General features: G+C 32.5%; 1 protein-coding gene across 1 annotated transcript in view; it reads left to right on the top strand.

Annotated features, from left to right (window-relative positions):
• Positions 1-23,451, top strand: part of LOC143074156 (uncharacterized) — a 72,332-nt gene that overhangs the window by 4,182 nt on the left and 44,699 nt on the right. The window contains exon 2 of the mRNA XM_076249705.1: positions 8,741-9,073. Coding sequence (XP_076105820.1) covers positions 8,741-9,073 — 333 coding nt within the window. The remainder of the gene's footprint in view (positions 1-8,740; positions 9,074-23,451) is intronic.

The following is a 23,451-nucleotide window of genomic DNA, read 5'->3' as shown; positions in this document are numbered from 1 at the left end:
CATTAGAAATGAAAAATTGTGTCTTTTTTTTATCATTTCTATACTCATGTGACATGATACAATAAATCTGAGCACAAAAAGACTCTTGCAGTTAACTTTTCTTGCAGACAGTATGGTCTGTTACAAAGATTTTTGCCTTTTTGGTGAAAAACTTGCATGCAATTTTAGTCTCAAAAGGCTTTTATTTAAACCACTTGCTATCCTACAGAAGAAAAGAAAGACATTATGTGAAATGGAACAGGTACAATAGACATTTTAAAGTGCTTTTGATACAAATTTAGTGAGGTCTTTATTATGGACTTCAAATTTTATGTACCGTAAACAACGAAAATCAAGGGACGACAATTGTGTTCTCGGACCTAGTTACGCGAGTGACGTTTTCGGAAATGACGCAAAATTTTCACGGTAATGCACCCACCTAAAACACAGCTGATTTTTTCACACGTGATAGATGAATATCTGATCTTCATTTTTTGGCCAGTTGAACAAAAGTCGTAGGGTGCAATGTTTGTAAAATTGTATTAAAACAGTAGAAATATTTGAAAAAAAAAAAAAAAGACTTTCTTTCCTGTGTTTCAACATAAATTATTATATTTTTACTTCCTCATCTTTCGACATGTTGAATATAATGTATTGATTTTAGGCGTATTACAGATTTTAGTATAAGGCCAACAAAATATATATGTCTGTTTACGGTTACCCGACCGACCCTATTTTGAGTCCGAACTCTAAGCCATTTTATTTCCGTCGTAAAGAGAAAAATAAACTGAACTCGTGTTAAAAGTGAAGATAGTGTTGCCTGATACATCATAATGTTCATAATCATGAATATGATAGCTGTTTTAAGGAAATTCGCGACTCGTGTGATGAAATAAACATTTTGCCGCCATTGTTTTCTTATCAATAACACAGGAAAATAATCCAATCATCAAAAATAATGATCTCGGCCCATGGACAACTCGGACCACGGCAAGACGGACCGCACAACTCAAAACCATGGCGCAAAAAATAAAATGGAAAAAAATAATAAAATAGTGACAAAGGCTATATCTACTCTTAATATATGTCTACAATACGAAAAACAAAAAGAATGCATGGAACCTATAAAATGTTTAAGTCACGAATATGCCTATGCAAATCACCATGGCTTGGGTATTTTTAAGGCTTTTCTCAAGACATATTGTTGAAATTCGAATTGAGAACAATTTGAGGCTTTTCTACCTCAGGCATAGATTACCTTAGCTGTATTTGGCAATACTTTTAGGAATTTTGGATCTCAATGCTCTTCAATTTCGTACTTTATTTGGCTTTTTATAACTTTTTTGGATTCGAGCGTCACTGAAGAGTCTTTTGTAGACGAAAGTTTATTTGACTACTGGAGGTAAATAAATTATTTCTGTTTGGATCTGCCACCTTTTAAAATATGTGTACTGTATATCTCCTCAGCATAGCATCATGTGCACCGGTCGTCGTTGACTCCAAATCAAGCGATATGATTACTGTTTTTACTACCATGCAAAGGTGTGCTGATATGAGTATGAAAGCCGCCAGAAGTTTTCATTTCAGATCTTTCACCAAAAAATATAGGTCATTGCACAGCAGATCAAATTGTCTAGGCCTTTTGAAATCCAGAGTGATATCATTCGTTTTGGAGGGTTCCACACCGTAGCATTTGTAATTGCTTCTCTTGGAAATCTCTGGAGTTTAAAAAATTTGAAAACTTGATAGATATGTATGTTAAAATCATTTTTTATCACAAATTGTGGAACTGTGCACCAAATTTTGCACGTTTTTTTTTTATTTGCATTTGCATTTGAACCGGTCACTTTACATTTGGATTTACATCTCCCTTATAAAAATCATTGGCCTATCGACAATGATTGATGGGTTGCTTCCACATTTGGTCCTGAATTTGATATATATTAGAGACATTGAATTTCACAGTGTTTTCTGTAGTACTTTTCAGTTATACAGAAAAATTTTGAACTTTCGAAAAATTCCCACTGACAACCTATCAGACAATAGTTTCAAGTTGACCAAATGCATTAAAAGTACATTAAATGATGCTCAAACGCTAGAAGATACACGTGTCTAATAAAATTCGACTGGTATATAATGATCGGAATGATAGTATGTGGATAAATTTGTCGGTTGTCAAAAGCTTTATTGACAACGCGTCATCACTGCAATGACTTCATTCTTTACGTTTATTAAACCTAGGTGGCGTAATGTGGAGGTAATTGTGACGAGGTAAAATCCTTCATTATTCAGTTGTTTAATCATTCGGTCTCTTCCACCATGACCTGTTTAGAGCATGTTTCTTTAAGTACCTTTTCCAAAATACCTTAGATTTCCTCAAGGAAGACATAAATTTTTAAATTTCCCTCAACATTCTGGTTGACTTTTCTAATCAACCTCTCAAAACCTCCAATGGTGAAAACGTTATACCTTTTTATTTGTAGATGAAACGTCGCACGATACTGGTGTTACCTTGGCGAAATCGCGGACAAGACACATTCATATCATTAATTTATAAACATTGAAACTGATATTCTAAAATGTTATATATCATTTTAAAGCTTTCAAATTCTTCTTTCAGAATATTGTAATTTTGAATGTGTAGCAGACTATTTTCATTAAGTAAAAATCAATAAAATCTTCATTTCTAAAATTATTTCCTTGTCCCACGTAACCCAAAACAATTACATATGTTCCTAAAATAATTGTTATTACTAATTCTTTCAAAGATGTGCAAAATAACTTATTCAAGTAACATTTTTGTCATTATTTTTAAAGTAACCCTTTATCATGTTTATGTCTATTCTCCTCTCAAATCTTACAAATTCTTAAATTTATGATAAAAAAATGATGTTACAATTCATGAAAACTACATTTAGTCCCTGCTTTTATTGAAATTTAAAATAACTCTATTGAGTAATTTTATATTTTTTAATTACAAAAATTACATATATAAGTAACTAAAAAAAGTTACTTGTTTTAAGTAACGCCCCTGACTGTACATAACAAAAAATATATGAGATAAAAGTACAAACAATTATCTTAAATTCAAATGCGAGATATCAGATAAATCTATAATGTCAGATACAATGTCCCCACATACGATTTTGACCTTATGTAACAAATTATACAAAACATAACGTCTATATGTCATTATTGCGGTTTTCAAAGACGATTCGGGAATACATTTTTTTTTGTTTGTTGTTGCTTGTTGAGAAAACTTTAAATATTGTAGGTAAAAGCTCTACCAATTCCTTGGAGGGGTCAAGATTTTTCCTTGCGGAACTGACGTGTTTTCTTGACTTTATTGTGATCGAGAGGCCGATCCGCTTTAATACAAATTAATAAAAAAGAAAACAGCTATTGTTCCCGCTGATTCTCTGGTATATATTTGTGCAGAACTCAATGAAACTACCATGCTAGATATACCGTAGTTCTAGCAATTCTGAGTGTATAAATGAGTGCATTGCAGTGCGTATAGGGTATTAAAAAAACCGATTGCTTTTGTAATTAAAATGTAATATACAAATGGTTTGAATTCAATTCACATTTATATGTCTAATTTGTTAATATAAAAAGTGCAGTATATATTATCTAAGAAAAACGTGAATCTAAAGTTCTTAAGGTATTGCCGTCATAAAATCCGTTAAAGTAAGATGGCCATCTTAAAAACGTGCATTCTAACGTTTTTATTTTGGCTAACGTCTTTATGTGTGTAACGTTAGGTGACACCAGTATCGTGCGACGTTTCAGAAGAAAGTGTAAAAATTATAAAAGAATGATTATATAACTATTATGAACAATATTACCCATTATTGTTGAGACTTCGACTTTAGTCGAAGAAGCGAGTCATGGCGATCCTACATTCCGTCGTCGTAACGCCGACGTCCACAAATAGTCACTCTGTGGTTAAAGTTTTGAAAATTTTAATAACTTTCTTAAACTATCCTGGATTTATACCAAACTTGGACAGAGCTTGTTTATGATAAAAAGATAGTATCTACCAGTAAATTTTGCATAAAGAACATTCCTGTTTTTCCGTTTTTAACTTATAAATGAACCTTTTTTTCTTCAAGGAAATATAAAATTTTCTCTATGGTTAAAGTTTTTAAAGATTTTATAACTTTCTTATACTATTCTGGATGTGTACCAAACTTAGACAGCAGCTTGTTTGTGATCATCAGATCCAGAGGTAAATTTTGTAATAAAAACAAAATTTTGTTCCTAATTTTACTGATAAATCTGCCAGCAAAAAAAAAACCATTCACTTTGTTGTTAAATATTTAAAATTGTAATAGCTTTCCTGGATTTTTATCAAACTTGGACAGAAGCTTGTTGATCATCAAAAGCCAGTATCTAGTATAGGTTGCACTTTGTAAATACAGCTGTTTCTCAAAACAAGCCTCTTTTGGGGAGTAATTGAATATTCATAGAAAATTCATTTTGTTTGCATACTGGTTCCCAGTTATGCTCTCTGTGTTCCATATCGCAGAGACAGAACTTGGGAATGTTACCAGTAAATAAACACGTGCATATTGTTTACATTGAAATATGTGGTAACCTTTCATTCGAGGTAGGGGTAGTTAAGAAAATTAGTGTAAGTTTAAACTCTGAGAAGTTCAGGGCATATAAACGTTGAAAATATGCCGCACAGCCCTATATTTTGACCTTTGAAAAAAATTGTGGTGCATATGAACTTTCAATTCTAGGATAAGATTTTTTTCAAAACTTCATAGTAAAAGTGGTACAGTTTTAGCGGTAAAAGGAGTTCCTATGGGAAATTGCATTGTCAATATTTACATGAATGCAACCTAGAAGGACATTTTCTTAATATTTTGCATCTATTTGTCCGTATTTTCTTGATAAATAGACTTAGTTTTTCTTCCAGTTATCATTACATACAGTCTGCAGTTAATGTGTATAAAACATTTATTAGATTCATAAAAATTCATACGCATAATAATAATAAAAAAGAAATGTAAAAGGTTAAAAAATGTGTACAAACGGACTTTCACTGTAAATATCTGCAGCCGACAATTAATATAGAAAAAAAGAAGATGTGGTATGATTGCCAATGAAACAACTGTACACAAGAGACCAAAATAACACAGAAACTAACAACTATAGGTAACCGTATGGCCTTCAACACTGGACAAATCCCATACCGCATAGTCTACAATCAACCGGGAACGGAGATCGTGGTTGTCGTCTGTTTATGTGGTTTTCGTTTTTAATATAGTTTAGACCGTTAATTGGTTTTCCAATTTGAATGGTTTAACACTAGTAATATTTTGGGCCCTTTATAGCTTGCTATTCGGTTTGAGCCTAGACTCCGTGTTGAAGACCGTACTTTGACCTATAATGGTTTACATTAATAAATTAAGACTTGGATGGAGAATTGTCTCACCGGCACTCATACATGTCAAACCACATTTTTCCATATCTATATCGGGTATTTTCATAAGTAATGTCTTATCGCGTAAATTATTTTGCGTTAAAATTTTGTTATCGATGATTAACAATGCATACATATTTAAAAAGATTTAATAGAAATATTTTACACTCCAAATGTGATTAATCCTTCTGCAATGCTCTAATTACGAACCTCTGATGGATGTTTTTTTAACAGAGACATTGATATTAAGGTAAGGTGACATCTGCCAGACTATCATGTTACTTACTTTAAATACAGCAAATACTAACAATGACCACTGCCCTTTCCTCGATCTTTATCTATATCATTATCGGAAAGCTTAATACTAAATTGGATGATAAAAGTGATGATTTTTCGTTTTCTACCGTTAATTATCATTTTTAAGATTGTGACGTTCCCTTGTCACCATCTTAAGGTGTGTATATATCTAAACTTGTACGATTCGCTCGTGTATGTAACAACGTGTTAGATTTCAACGAGAGAAATTATGTATTACTGAAAAATTATTGCACCAGGGTTTTCGATATCACAAACTAGTCAGAACATTTACTAAATGTTAAACAAGGACATCATTCGTAAATATAGCTCAAAATGCAGACTTCATAAACGGTCAGGTATTTCACATCCGATTTTTTTATGGTAATATTCTTTATAAAGTACAAAAATCTCAGTATTCACCTCAGAAGCTTACAAAACCTTTAAGTAGACTTAATTAGAAGGAATATAGTTACATATTGTTGTCAGGTCATTAAAGATTGCATATTTCGGCTTTAATATTGATTCACTTATAGGGTTTTTGCATCGGTACTTACGACACTTATTTAAAAACCAGTTGTTGGCATGACAAGGGTTATGTTCTTCTAATTCTTCTAATATGTTATGATGATATGATACTAAACCCCTAACGGGAGCTGGCATGTCAGTTAACTGCTAGTAGTCTGTTGTTATTTATGTATTATTATCATTTTGTTTATATTCTTTTGTCACATCGTCTGACATCAAACTCGGACTTCTCTTTAACTGAATTTTAATGTGCGTATTGTAATGCGTTTACTTTTCTACATTGGCTAGAGGTATAGGGAGAAGGTTGAGATCTCACAAACATGTTTAATCCCGCCACATTTTTGCGCCTGTTTCAAGTCAGGAGCCTTTGGCCTTTCTTAATCTTGTATTATTTTTAATTTTAGTTTCTTGTGTATATTTGGAGTTTAGTATGGCGTTCATTATCAATGAACTAGTATGTATATTTGTTTAGGGGCCAGCTGAAGGACCCCCCAGATGCGGGAATATCTCGCTGCATTGAAGACCTATTAGAGACTTTCTGCTGTTGTCTGTTCTATGGTCGGGTTGTTGTCTCTTTGACAAATTCCCCATTTCAATTTATTTTTTTATGTAACAAAACTGATACATGAACCTATTGACCCAGCCTTATACTAGTAACGCATTTTTAGACCAAACTACGACAGTGTTGGTATTCATCAGCCTCAAAACATTACCGACTCATGAATTTGTGATGCAAATTCGAGAAAGTCACCGAATGTCTACCTTCCTTAAGTTTTTATTCATCGTCTATTATAAGGAATCTAGGACAACAATTTACACTAAAATTAATGCATTACAAGTAATGTTCAATTTGTCTAATCTGTGAAATTATGCATCTTCGTCTTCTTATCTGTTAATCTTGAAGGCTTATTTTTCTTTTATCTGAGGCAAGTCTGCTGAAGAAGCCTGCTATCTGAAAAGATGATAAAAATGCAACCGGTTTAAACAATCCCCTTTCATATCCATCTTAACTGATCTCTTTTCAGTTGACACATTTTCTGGATTTCAACACAGAGAAGAAAAGAAAAAAGTTAACACATATCATTCACAAAACTTTAACGTGTACACACACAACCTGTTACGATATATAGGGCATGTATAACAGAATTATATTAGGTTACACTCTCAAACGTGTTCGTTCCCCCTGCCCGAATCATGTCCCATTCCCCCTAACTTGTCTGAATCCACCAATCATATATGTTTTGACCAAACGTGTCCTTTACATATTAAAATCACCAAAAAGTTTCCAGTTTAAAACACCAGTACATCTCAAAGTTTATTATTTTTTATGTGATGTGACATTCTTATTTCTTATGCAATTGTAGAAACTGTGGGATCCATATTTATTTCAGCATTCATTTCTTTTTTTCTAAAATTGTAAAAACTTATCGAAGATATTAGGCTTATAGTAAGGTAAGGACAGAAGTAAGTTTCGTTTATATAAAACTCACCAGTGGCGATCGAATCAAAACAGGTTAAAGGCCAACTAAAAAAACAAAGTTGGAGAGAAATAACACCGAACATTCCCAAGCGTTTTGAATAATTCAACATCTTATAAACATTTAATTTATAAAAACAATAATGTGCATATCAATCATATTTCATTTCAAAACATAACATACGTGATCGGAAAGAAACGTCCACCAGTAGTTTTTTCGACACATTGGTTGTAAAACAAATCAAAGATATCAGATTGATAATGTGAAACCTCAGGCCTACTAAGGTCATAAAACTTTACTCAGTGCTTGGAGCACAGAAACCCCAAATCAAGTATGTTGACTGTTTGAATTCTGAGTTTGAGAACGTACTTATGTTTATGACCGCGAGTTTCGTCTACATAAAACTCATCAGTGGTCCTTGAATCAAAACAGTTGAAAGACCAAATCGAATTTGAGTAGCATTTAAACCCGAAAATTACAAAATGTTGTGTGCCAAATTCGGCTTAGGCATTTTATTACTTGGCGTAGAAAAAATTTAGTTTTTAAATAGTTCTCCATTTTGTAAACAGTACATTTACAAAGAAGGTATGTATCAGTTATATTTCATGTCAACACAAAAGTGCTGACTACTGCTGATAAAAATGTTATCAATATAGATAGAAAAACGAAAAGTTTTTAACCAAAATGCAATGAAAACATATATGAAATGAAATCTGATTGACGTACAATTATTGTTAGGTACAAATAACAAACAGTTATGTAAGAACTGGTGAATTAACAACCTTTCAAATTTGTTTTCACGCTCATGTTAGGTCGGGTAGGCAGTTTAAAGTGATTTAGGTTGTAATAAATAGAACACATAATGATTACATTTGTACATGTCAACTATTAATTATATTCCCTTAAATTTAGTTATTTTCGGTTGTGAAATGGAGTACTGCAAAATAATGACAGAAATAGTAATCCACATAACTCGAAGGAGATATCATTCTGTAATAATTGTTAAAATCAAATTTTATAATTTCAGATCAGGAACATCATGAACATCACGACCTTACTGGTTACTATGATGAGTTATTAGATAACACAGTACTTGACAAGATGGTTCTAGATAACCTGATTTCTAGATGTATTTTAATGATAGAGGACAGAGAAGAAATTGTCAAACCAACCACACAACGAGAACGTAACAAGGTTCTACTGGATATCTTGACTGAACGACCATACCCTACATTCCATTTGTTCAAGGATGTCTTACAGGAGTCTGAACCATCCAATAGTTGTGTTCAAGAGCTTGTCAAGAGAATGATGAGTACTGAAAGTAGGAACGAACCCATTAGTTGGCAAGGACATGAGATTGGTAAGTAGTTTCAGCTAAAGATTTGTTGAAAAAAGATGTAGAGTGTGCCATCAACATTAACTTGTAATGTTCTTATGCATATTTGCGCACATACAATGCCGCAGTATCTTTCAATGTAATCTTTTCAATATTTCTGAATGGATTTCAATGACACAAACTAAACAGGGTTCATGTGATGGACAGTAATAAGTGTTGCTTACTTCAAAAATTAAAAAGTTTGTCAGCGAGATCAAAGTTTACATCCAATCCTTATGGAAAATACTGGTTTTTTTCTTCTATTTAATAATAGATAAAAGGAAGTTAACCCAAGTTATTTAAGGAATGACTGTAATATTTGTATCTGTCTATGAAGAAATAACATAAAAAATGTGGTGCACACTGAATTATCAGTGTAGCGGGTTATTTAAAAGTGTGCACCACCTTTTTTTACGTTATTTCGAATAGACAGAAAAAATATTAGTCATTCCTTATAATTTAATTCTAAATTCCATTTTCAAGGAGTAAATTTTGAAAAAAACGTTGGTGACGTCACGGTCACATGACAAAATTATGTTTATGGACTGATAGACAAAACACTTTCAGCCAATCAGAAGACGTGTTTCATCTAAAATTAAATTATATAAAAATGTTCCTCAGAAGGAAATTACCGTTTTGTTTATTGCTTTGGATTAAATGAAGAAGCATTCATTTGCTATCTTGGTAAAACAAATCCTTCTAGTGATTCTGACTCCCAAAAGCCTTCATCTATAATCACTATATGAACTTTTTGTCACATGGTTTCAAGCGTATTTTATTTTAAGAATGACTTGATATTTCTCTGGTCGATTTATATGTGTAGTTGTACCAAGTAAACTATTTTCAAATATGGGTAAATCACATCCTGCTTTTTGATTGTTTGATTTTTCTAAAGGCCTTTATTGATGTAGTGTTAAGATGCCGTATTTGTTACTGACCAGGATCAAAAGGCCATTCATTCAGTCTAATCATCTGATCTAACTATATTATACTGCTGCTATGTTAAATACCCCATATGTTATAATTAATACAATTACTCTGCCCATCAAAAAGTACCAAGAATGGACTAATGAAATATCGTGTATCGACAAAAAACATTTAAAAACGATGGTATTTTATAAATACACTCCTGATTTGTGGTGTGAAATAATCTGTTAGGCGTATTATGAGATTATTATTTCAGGCGAGTGATAACCCTTTAACGTTTTATCACAGCGAATAAGTTAAGTTTTTTCTTTGTCTTTATTTAAATGGAAAACATGGTAGTCGTATACGTTTTTGACTAGCAGTTTAAATATCGAATAAGTTTTAAGAAATAGAAAAAAGAAAGCTCTAGTAACGTTAGTATTGTTTTTGTGTTGGTTCCAAGTGTAGCGATTGGGAACTGTTTACACTAAATTCCATAATTCCATTCTTCCCACTGACACATCGTCCATAGATCTGATTTCTGGCGAATAAATAATACAGATTTTCATTGGAAGTATCTTGAAATTGCTTTCTTATTTCGAGTGATAAAACATTTCAGCCACATTTAAGAGGATGTTATATTTAGCAAATACTCAATTGAGTAGGTTATGTTGGCACAGAGGATCGAAAAGGATAACTGGATAGGAGAAAAAAGTTAAATCACAAAAAACTCCGAGCAAAGTTCAAAACGGAAAGTCCCTAATCAAATGGCAAATCAAAAGCTGAAACACATCAAACGATTGGATAACAACTGTTATATTCCTGATTTCATACAGGCATTTTCTAATGTTGAAAATGGTGGATTAAACCTGGTTTTATAGCTAGCTTTAAATGTGTTTTACACGGTCTGAAGGCTGGATGCTGCATCCAATGAATGTTCTCATTCAGATCAGATGTGATTGTGTACAAAGCAGTCAAACAGACGCCTTTGCTAATACTAGACTGTTAGAGAAGTTTAAGAGACTATGATTCTGTACGCATATGCGTTAGTTGTCCCTTTGCCTTAAATTCACACCGTACACTTTTCTTATTTTCAACATTCTGAATATATATATACATATATATATATATAAGGAGGTGTGATATAATTGCAATTGAGACAACTATCCACCAAAGTTCAAATTTAAGTGGATGTAAGCAATTATTGTTGTCTTTGTTCTTTGATTAATAGTTCAAATTTAAAAAGCAAGACCTCGCCTATTTTCATATTCCTAATCATGCCATGATCCACCTAATGCATAAGCCTATTTCGGTTCGCTAAGCTTAATCAGTAATGGATCGGCGAACTTTAAAATAAACAACATAAACGGTACCAATTTTATTGCATCATGTTTTACAAAGGATGAGTGGTAACATGTGAATAGGGAGAGGAGGAAGGAACCAAACCTTCTATTACATTTTAATGCTCAAGACATTCTTGATCTTGACGTATAGTATAGACACCTCTCTTTTTTGAAGACCGTGTGTCTATTGCGTGACTCATGTTTTTGTACAGGCGAATTCATATTAAAGATATATTTGACTTTAAGATCACAGAAGCAGTGCCAATATCACCTGAATTGATAAGGACCATTTCAAAAAGTATGTCAATCTTTACGTAATTTGTAACAGTTGTCTACGTTTTAAAAGCCTGACGATAACCAAAAACCGAAAGTTTAACAGAATTTGGCAACTTTTGAGTATTTATCTAAAGATATATAGGAAAGATATTCATAAGACAGACCAAAATTATGTTTGAGCTGAAGTTGTTTATTATCTATCTGGTACATACTAGTTTATTTTTTTTGATTTGTGATGTCGTTCGATGAATTTTCAAACACATGAACAATTGATAACGTTGTATCAAAATGACTTCAACATTTAGCGCCGAATTATATTTTGATTGTATCAAAACCTGTTGAAATATTTGGGCAATGTATACGATAATCAAAAAGGCTATATAAATGAATAGGAATGAAAGAAGTTACCTGTTTTCACATGTGGAGCAGGATCTGCTTACCCTTCTGGAGCACTTGAGATCGCCTTCGCTTTGTGGCGGGGTTTGTGTTGCTCAGTCTTTACTTTTCGTTTTGTGTTTTGTAGACTGATCATTTTGTTTTATCAATTGTTTTTTTTTTGGCATGACTTTGACTATACATGTTTTATCCTCTTAAGTATAATTTAGTCCAGTTCAGTTTGAACATCGTTTTGTTTAATCATGTCAGTTAAGTTTGAAAATCGTTTTAGATTAAAAAGATTCATACACGTACAGTTTTATTCAGTTTGATATTAAGGAAGTTCGCTACTCCTGTTTTTGATATAGTGTCAGATACTCGGAGTCCTCTAGTTTTATCCATATAGTGCTAATAAACATTTTGCCCGCTAACCCCTTCTTTTCTTGTCATAATTTTATAACATATAGTTAAAAGCCATATTTGAAAATCTTATACAATCCTTGCTTTTTCCAAAGTTTTTGAAAGAAAAAAGGTACAAATGTTAAAGGTATGAACAATCTAGAGAGAATAAGGTAAACTATGTGCTTTGTCTATAACGGTTAGCCATGTGCTATAGTGTGTTGACATGCCATTTTGTTTGGTTTTTTAGTTGACCTAGTTGTTTGTTTTAATAGTGATTAAGATAATAACTCAATCTTGCCTGCTATACCCAATTTTGGACATTTTTACCTATAATTGTCTGTTTGCTTTGGTCACACATTATTGCCAATACAAGGAATTTTACGGGACTGTCATACAGGTGAGAGGTTTAGTTAGCTGTAATACCATGTTCAATGATGATCCATCAGTTTCGACCTAGCTAAATGTCTGTATCAAGTCAGGAATATTACAGTTGTTTTCCATTCGTTTGATTTTGATTTTGCCATTTGTTAAGGGACTTTCCGTTTTTAAGTTTTCCTTGGAGTTCGGTATTTTGTTATTTTACTGTTTACGTACATTATATCAATTCTTTTCCAAAGTTAAAAGCAAGTTTAAAATATGTCAAGATTTGCTATATATATCATGAGAATACTACAGACTTAAACATAGTATATAATATGGTCTTGGTTTTTTGTTTAAATACTGAATATCGTCCACCATCGAAAATAAATTGAGAAGAGTGTCGTCAATTTATAGTTGCTCTTTCATCCTATGGTAAAAATTTGTGTAAATGGGAGAAATCTGACAAAAATTCACTTAGTTCCTATTTGAATAAATGTCTCAATATTGTTGATATTCGCATATCACATTTCGAAAAAGGATTTAGAAATACATAAAAGAATAAGTAAAACGTCCATCTCTAGGATTGAAAACAAGTTATTAGGAGGGTTTTGTGTTCGTACCGGCCGACAAAGCAGCCAACAATGTGGTGATACAATGCATGACGTAAATCCCCCACAGAAATTAAGAATTAAATTATACATTCAACGACATTCAGGGCCGTACGCTCCACAGTGAGTCATATAGTAAATAATTATGTCACAACCATAGCTCAGCTTAAGGCCTCTCCTGAGCCCCACTATATATTGGCTACCTAAACTACACAAAAAAAACCCGTATAATATCGTTTCATCTCGGCCTCTAGTTAATGTTCTACTACTAGAATTTCAGTGCCTTTAACGAATTCCTTATAAACTACTATCAAAGAACTGATAATTATTTTTGTAATAAAACATATGAAAATAGTGGAGTTAACCATTTTTGATTGTAAATTTTTTTTTGGATGGTTTAGATAAATTATGTGCTTTTGATAGTCCTTTTGATTCGGTTGACAGTTTTGACTTTTCCACTCTTTACATCTCACTTCCACACAATTTTATCTAACAAAAGTTTTCCTATTTAACCAACTGGTCGTTTGATAAATTTAATTGCAAATGTTTTGCTGCAACTCTTGTAAGCCTTTTTCCCAAACGAAAAATGGAAATGTCCTAGATATACTTACTGGAGGTGTGATAAGATGATTAAGCCATGAATTTTCTCCGGGAAAACATTTATGTACGTTTCGGCAGTAAGTTTATCGACAGATTGTAGATATTCCTATTGGCACCAATTGTGCCCCTTTGACTTGTTCCTGTACTGTTATGAATAACAGTTTATGGCTAAACTCAGTAAAGATCCGTCTAAATTCCATTTAATTGACAAATTCAACAACACTTACTGTTATCTTGATTCTTTTCGTTAAATAATCAAGAATTCTCTAAGTATACTGACGAAATTTACCGACAGCAATTTACTTTAAATAAATCATAAGTGTCATTCCATAGATTCAGATATTTCAATTTTACACAAGAAACTTTACATGAAAAGGAGTAGGTCCGGTAAGGGCCGATTTCGGCCTCAAATTTCAGGTTTATCTAACGAAAGATTTTGGACACTTTTTCAACACTTCAGTGTCTATTTCAATTGATTCAATTAGTTTATGGGAAAGATTATAACTGATTTAGTCATTAAAACGCTCCGATTCAAACTTAAATAAGAAAAATCTATCAAATATGCAAAAAAACGTCACTTTTCAGTTGGTTTTTGTCAAAAATGAAAGTGGCCGCATCCGTGTTCATCCTCAACCTTTATATATGTTATGTATTATCATAAAATACAATATACATAAAATTGAGAATGGAAATGGGGAATGTGCCAATGAGACAACAACCCGACCATAGAAAAAAACAACAGCAGAAGGTCACCAACAGGTCTTCAATGTAGCGAGAATTTCCCGCACCCGGAGGCGTCCTTCAACTGGCCCCTAAACAAATATATACTAGTTCAGTGATAATGAACACCATACTAATTTCCAAATTGTACACAAGAAACTAAAATTAAAATAATACAAGACTAACAAAGGCCAGAGGCTCCTGACTTGGGACAGGCGCAAAAATGCGGCGGGGTTAAACATGTTTGTGAGATCTCAACCCTCCCCCTATACCTCTAGCCAATGTAGAAAAGTAAACGCATAACAATACGCACATTAAAATTCAGTTCAAGAGAAGTCCGAGTCTGATGTCAGAAGATGTAACCAAAGAAAATAAACAAAATGACAATAATACATAAATAACAACAGACTACTAGCAGTTAACTGACCTGCCAGCTCCAGACTTCAATTAAACTGACTGAAAGATTATGATTTCATCATATGAACGTCAATATTATGAATGAACATGAATGCGGCCACTTTCTTTTAAGCCGGAAACCGTCTAAAATTTAACTAAAATGCTAAAATTGTGAAGATTTCAGTAATTTAGCATGACTTAATGATGTTAGTACCCGATATATGTGCATTGTTGTGTCAAAAACAGCCCATATTTGTGTAGCAGTATTACTCTATTTTCCAATATGCTTACAGATTACATGTTCACAATTTTGTAAAACTGCTATATTTTGGGGCCAAAAAGGGGTCTTACTGAACCTACTCCTTTCCAACAAAAAGGATGATTTTTCTTTCCCTATTGTTAATTTTCCTTTTTTAGACGGTGATGGTCCTCTGGCATTGCACAAGGTCATGTTTTTCTCTGACTGTTAATGACGTCTTTATCCTACATTTATTGGATGTTGGGTGTGAACTGATTGATATTTTAATCTTAGAAACATGATTTTTTTTTGGTTAGTTTTGAACTATATAGCTGTCAGTTACTGTGAGTACTCTCAGATCTGTACTTAGTGTGCTATTTGTCCTTAGGGATGAGGGATGGATAAATACCCTACCACGTCCGGTCTGAGGGTTTTCTTCTTTGTATTTATCTGATGAGTTAAGCCTTTTTCAACTGATTTTTATAGTTTGTTCTTATGTTGTGTTGTTACACCACTGTCCCATGTTAAGGGCGAGTTGAGTGCTCACAAACATGTAAAAACCCGCCAACATGCAACATCAGGAGCCTGTTGTTCCGTGATTGTCGTTGGTTCATGTCTGTCATATTTGTTTTTCGTAGATTGTTTTGTTATAAATTTAGGCCGTTAGTTTCTTCAAATTGAATTGTTTCATATTTTTCATGTCGGGAACATTTAAAGCCGACTATACGATAGTGGTTTTATCATTGTTGAGGTCGCACGATTGCATATAATTGGTTTCATCCATTTAATTTGAAATTTTGTGGATAGTTGGTCTCATTGGCAATCATACCTCATCTTTTTTTTATACAAGACCAAGCAATAATTGAAAAACGAGATTAAATTTCTCTCAATCTGTGAGAGGGGAACAGTTTTTTTTTTTTCTTTAAACATGTTCATATAGATTAAGAGGTGTTTGTTGTAAATTTTTGAAACTACCCCGATTTCATGGAGGATATGTGCTCACGTTAAGTGTGGAAGGTAGTAGTTTCGATCCCTGACAGGAGCAAACCAGACTTGGTAATCGCCTTGGAGGATATGTGTTCGACTTAAGTGAGGGAGGTACATTGTAGTACGTGGAGGCAATGGCTGAAAACTGTGCACGCATTTGGTGACATGTCTTTGATGCCCCTCATTTCCAAGTAATCACATAATCACAAATTATTTGCCAATAAAATTACATAATCATTATTAATTTTTTAAACAAGATAGTCAAATAATCAAAAATACAGTCCTAGATTATCAAATAATCATGACATTTTTGGTCTGGTAATCAAATAATCATTTTAAAAACGGCCAAGTAATCACATAATCAAAAACATCATGAGGAGGCTCGTCTTTCTGAAGGCTCTTACCATGCTCACCATAGTTCACCACGGTTGTCTTATGAATTTTCACGTTTCAAATCCTGCCCAGCGTGTCGATCATGCAAAATCAATATTCATATTGATATCAAATTAACTCACGTTCTCGTCCTAATTTACATGAAATATTTGACACTGGACATAAAACACTTATACATCCATCCATGTTATTTTCACGTTTATTTATATACTGATATTCTTAGACATTCGATGTTATCATAAAGGGATTGAACAGCACTAAGAAACTTTCCGCGTATTCCAATTTTTCGCAACTGATACCATAATAATGTTCGATTTACTGTGTGGAATGCTTTTTTAATATCAATGAAGCATGCAAAAGCTGATTTCCGAGCAATTTTCCTGTCTTTTAAAGTCTGGTAGAGTATAAATGTGTTCTTCGCAGCTTCGACCTTTCCGAAAACCGTTTTGCTCTTCACATAAGTAGTTGTTGTCTTCTAACCATTTTGTAACCCGTGCATTCAGAATGATGCAATAAATTTTACACGGAACCGATACCAACGTTATTCTTCTATAGTTCAATTGATTCCTGTCATCATTTGAATTTGGTTTAAATATAGGGTTAATGATGCTTCTATTCCACTCCAATTGTATTATTCCTAGATCGAAACATCCACTGATAATAATATACAGCAATTCTGCTGCTGAATCGTTTTTCAGAACCTCGGCCAGATTATCGTCTATTCCAGTGTTCTTTCTATTTTTGCACTTATGATCGCAAGGGTAACTTCCTCTCGAGTTATTAAATCGTTTAATGCAGAAATATCACGTTGTTAGGGCACATTTTCCTGTTCATCAGGAATTGCAAAGTTAGTATCCTCGGTGAATAAGTTTTTGAAATCATCTCTCCAACGATTTAACACATTATTTTTATTTGTATCAATAGTTCCATCTTCGTTTACAACCGCTGATGGTATACACTTAGTTCTTTCGTTTTGAAAGCCAATTTTACCGAAAGAACGCAAAAAGTCCCTCTGATTTGATGCATAGAGTTTATCTTCGATTTCCTGTCTTTTGTTTGATTGATATTCACGTTTACACTTTCTGTTTAAACGGTCAAACGTTTTACGTTCTGTATATAATTGTTCTTTCAATGTGCGCTTCCATGAGTTAGAAATACTACTTTTCAGCCAGCTTTTCTCCGCTACACAAACTTTTCCCAATTGACAGTTCAAAGTGTCATTCCAGTACGGCTTGTACAATGATTTCTTTCTTTTACTATATCCGTTTGACACGGGAATTTTATTTTCCATCTCCTTATAGTTAGTGTCGTAAATGCATCATACGCATGTTGAATATTCCCCGAAATACGAATCGAGTTTTCGATTTGTAGTATTGTTGAATTCACTACATCGAGAATTTCATTTTTACTTAAAAAATTATTAGGCATTAAATTTAGTTTGTATCATTTTCGTTTATCGGTGCTATCATGAGCGGAATTTGAGGTTTGTTCAAATTTTCGGTTGTCTTATATCGCAACACAACAACGAGTGATCCGAAATCCTGTCTGGTACATACTTTCAATCGCGCTTATTATCTTTGACGTCGGGATACTTTCAAAATCTAAAATATTGTCTATATCTCCATATGGTACACACCTATAGTCTACAACCAATTTCCCCGTAGGAGATATATATGTAAATTGAAGGTCATCAAATCGTCCATTCAACATTGATATATTGGTATCGCACAGAAAGTTAATAAACTATCTCCAGAGTGATTTGCGTTAAAATCTACTACGGTGCGAGGTTTTACGTTATCTACACCTTCTATATAGTCCAAGTTTCTACCAACACGCGAGTTAAATTCTCCGCAAATCACAACATTTACTTTATATTGATAACTATATACTCCCTCCAATAGATTTTTAAAAAATAGATCTGGTTTAATTACTCGACTTGAGCCTGCAGGCGGCAAATAACAAACGGCAACATATTCGCAGAAATCTGTATCAATCGCGTTTAATTTAATCCAAAGTATGCCTTCAAAATCTGAGTTTATAATTTCACAAGAGTAGGAGTCTACTATTTCCTTTTTTACCAAAACTCCAACACCGCCTGATCCTCTTGTGAATTTGTTTCCTACTATTTCCGTAAAATTTATAACCGGCTACCTCCAATATATATATATTATACATAATTTCACTCAAAATGATTATTCATATATTTTTCTTGTGGTTGCTAAAACATTAGTATTAATTATCAATCATATTCTTCTATTGAACTCATTAAGAAAAATTCAGAAAACATTGACATTTTTTGTTTTTTTTAATCTGATATATAATAGGTTTTGTAAATTGAAAAACGAACTAGTGTTTAAAAAATAGTTCGTGTCAAAATCTTCTTCATTAGGAATGTTATAACCAAATACCAAAATATCTTATTTTTCTCCTAAAAGTTGTTTTACTCTTCTTTAAAACTTCATTTATTTTATCCAAAAAAGTTTTAAATACTGACAAAGTATAAAGAAGTGTTCATAATCTTCTTCTTGTGTACAAAAGTTACATAAACTACTGTTTACAATTTTCCACCTGAATAAAAGTTTCTTTGTAGATGGAATAATTATGTTGTAGTAATTTCCATCTATATGTAAACATATTAAGTTTATTTTCTTTTAAATATCCGAATGAAAATTTATATGAATCGTTTTGATATAACGCAGAATCTATATAAAGTATACGCAACCATTTGTGTAGTCCAATTGCTGGTTCAATTTTTGTATTTATCAAAGACTTATATAACATATCAATTGATAGTGATTCTAATGTTATAGGTATACCTTTCCATATAAATTGGTTTCTTTTTATATTAAGAGTACTTTATACAGAATTTTCCGATTTTAAGATTGCTGCCCAGTCTTTTAGTAATGACTTCTTTACCAAATTAATTTCAGCAATCCAGTTTTGATGTGATTTTTATTTTATTTAAAATGATGTCTTGAGAAATGCAGCCATTTTTTTTTATTTACATGTTTAATATCATTTACTTATACATTCTCGGATTTCAAATGTTTGGCTTTGAGCGTTTCTGATGAAGGTAAATCCAGACCTCCTGCAGGTAATGTCCAACATGTGAGGTATTTAAAAAAAATATTGAATGTTTTAAAGGCTTTCGTCTGACTTATCCCCACTGTTTGTTTGAAAAACTAACCAGTTTGACCAAAAATTATAAAAATAGAACTTTATCTTCTGAGTTACGGGTAAACCACAGAATAAACATCGTGAATATGAATTGAAAATTATATAATACAAGTTTCTTATACTATGTTCCTAATTGTGTCATTTTTTTAACGGGAGACGGATTTATATATGTTTTTCTTGTTTCCGAATCCCAGTATTGTATAATTATATTTCGTACCTTTTTAAAAATAAAAATATTGTTTAAACTAAATAACTTCTCATATCTACCATATCTAATCCCCCCTTTTCATATGGACCAATAATTGAATTTCTTTTTACTTTATCTGCTTTATTATCCCATAAAAATTTAAAACAACTTTTTTCAATGTCTTTCAAATATTTCTCTGGAACTTTACAGGCAGTTCCAACAAAAGTGAAAAAATGCAGAATTATTGTTTAAATTTTTAAAATTAAAAATATTTCCAAACAAAGTATGATTTCTTTTCTGCCAAGAACAAAATAGTGTTTTCATCTTTTCAATTTTATTTTCCCAATTTAATTTTTCATATTCCTCTCTACAATGCCCAAAGTAAATGCCTAGATTTTTTAACTGGCCCATAACTCCTCAATTTTGTCTTTACATGATTTGAACTTTCTAACCCATAACCCCTCTGTTATAGTTTTGTTTTATTATATACTTAGTAGTAAATACAGATAAATTGTATGTGTAATACAGTCAATGGCAAGCGTGCTGTATCAGCCACCCGTGATGATATCAATATCAGCACGGTTGCAAAAGCTTTATCACACCTTTAATCTGTATGACGTCACGTCATCGATTGCAGTCACTGTTGGCGTGTTCATTTAAGGAAAATAATATAAAAATTGAAAGTGAAACAAAGGCTTTATCAAAACCCTAATCTGTATGACGTCATGTCAAACTTATAATCTGTATGACGTCATTTCAAACCTCCTTATCTGTATGACGTCATGTCACATAAAAACATATACTTGAAGTATAACGTTATGTGTATAATAAAGTGTATATGATATGGCTTGTTCAATATCACACACAGCAGAGCTCTTGGGATTATATTGGTGTCTCGGGTTGATACGGATGCGATATTGAAAAGGCCATATGAGCATATGATATTCTCTATATAACATTCGACCGAGTTAATTTTATTTCGTCCTAACTGGGTGCACTTTTAGCTTTTCAGAACTTGATCTTCAACGTTACCCTACCAAACTACACAATGGTGATGTCACCGATATATCCATGCATGAAAAATAAAGTGCTTCAAACATGTTATTTCGAAAACAGTGATGTTGAAGTAAAATTTGAATTGACAAGTTGGCAGTTGCTTAACGTTCAGTGGCAAATATTTCATGCATTTTCATGGCAATGCAATACAATTTGAAATAATTGTGTCTAAACGAAACATTTGATGCAGCTATAAAAAAAAGGTTTAACATTCTGTTAGTTGTGAAAATAATAAAGAAAATCAACATCCTAATAAAAATACACGTTCTAAATAAAATATACTTTGTATGATGTAAACGTGTAGGTTGTGTAAGAAAACCAACAATATAGGTAAACAAAAATTTGGCGCAATATATTATCAAAATGCCAAATTCAGCAACCTGTCATAAAAAAACACCTGAAAAGATGTTCATCTTTATATATACTTACACAAAGTACATAATTTAAAAGTTTAAGTTTAAAAAATGTAGTCATACGAATCTGCCATATAATCCCTATATACAAAGTGCGGAACGGACTGTCGAACGGACACGGGTAAAACAATATACTCCCATTATTTTGTCAAGGGAGCAAACTATATATTAGCATGTATGATGGTTTTCTATTTTATAAATCATTTGATGACAAAATATCTTTTTGAATAAGTAGTTCATAGTGGAATGTTTATTGGGAGATCTCAAATGTAGCAGCATAAGCAAGATAACATCTACGTCCTTTGGTCTTCGATGGAAACTAGGATGGAAAGTTGTCTCCTTTGCAACCATTCCACATCTCCTTATTTCATAATGGATTTCGTTTTCTCCTGAAATACAAGAAGTTTAGAGACTAACAAATACGTGCTAGGAGTTTGAAATATGCATGTTGCTAGGTTTTTTTTATAATCTGACATTTGTTGTGAACATGTAATGTTATAATTTGATTGATTTAATACTTGCCATACTAGACATACATTTCCAATTCAAAGGACCAATGACTCTTTACTAAAACTACAAATTAGCAGTAAAACAATACTCGTCTTTCCTACATTAGTCATTGTTATCTGGATGTTTTTGGTTTTGTGTGTCGTTAATTCGCCAGTTGCTGTTTTATTGTATATCCCACATTTCAATTGATGCACACACAGAAATAACAACCCTTTTAATTTACATGAACACTTATATACTTGTCCTTATAACACTGCGAATACTCTCTGGCTTTTCCCGAAGCCTATGTGAGCAATATGCCACTCCCCCTAAAAGCACTTCTGCTAATCGTCTGTGAGTCGTTTTGTCTCCCTACTTTGTGCAAAGGTGCGGGAGGTGGAAGACATAAAAAAAAAGGTGGGAGAAAAAAAAAATCTAAAAGTGGGAGGTGGGAGATTGGGACGGGATGTGGGAGAAGAGGGGGGAGATGGGAGAAGGGTACCCCCTTTTTATTTTTAAATAAAGAGTTATGTTCCTTGGAAATATTAGTTATGTGGAGAATTGCATTTGTAAGCGCTCTCGCGTGTACAATTTTTGCCAGATCTTTAAATAATTTATATCATTTATATTAAAGGTTTATATCAGCATTGTCCTGGATAATTTCTATGGTTAGTGCGCCGATCAAATGTTTTTAAAATATTAATGCCCCTATGAAATATTGATTATATCGGAAATTGCATTGCATTTGCTCTCAAGCCTACAATTTTTCTCTATTGACGATGTTTTTTTAAAAGTAATCAAAGAACAAGCAAATGTGTTTAAGTCATAATGGCCATTGATAGATATAATTTGTACAACGCAGGAAAAAAGTGGGCGATTGGAAATCTATTCTTTTAATCTGTTTGCCATATGAAATAAATACTGCAGTTACAAATATTACTGATATTTTAATCGATTCTGCCAAAGCAACATTTGGTACACAAGATTTTAATAGAAATATGCTGAATTGTAATAAAAAGCATAATAAACAATGGTATAATTTTGATTGTAAAAAGGCAAAGAAAGAACTGAGAAAGACACAAAGAATGTATAAACATTATGGGTCAAATTTATTTAAGGAACGATTACGACTCTGTGAATATTATTATAAAAGTCTAATGGACGAAAACATTAAGAAGTATAATAGAGAAATAAGTGATAATATGAAAAAATTAAAATCCTAAAATCCCAAGGAATTTTGGAAATTATTTAACAAAGGTAGACAAAGAGAAAAAAGCAATATATCTATTGAAACTTTATTTGATTTTTTTAAAGAATTGAATGAAAACAAATTTGAAAACAAGTTTGTCATCAGGAATGATTTGAACTCAAATCTTGTAAATGGGACACTGAATGGTGGAATTACCAATGACGAAATACAGTAGTTCAGGGAAAGCT

Source organism: Mytilus galloprovincialis, chromosome 5, assembly GCF_965363235.1.
Source record: "Mytilus galloprovincialis chromosome 5, xbMytGall1.hap1.1, whole genome shotgun sequence".
Taxonomy (NCBI): Eukaryota; Metazoa; Mollusca; class Bivalvia; order Mytilida; family Mytilidae; genus Mytilus; species Mytilus galloprovincialis.
This window is presented reverse-complemented; position numbering and strand designations above follow the sequence as displayed.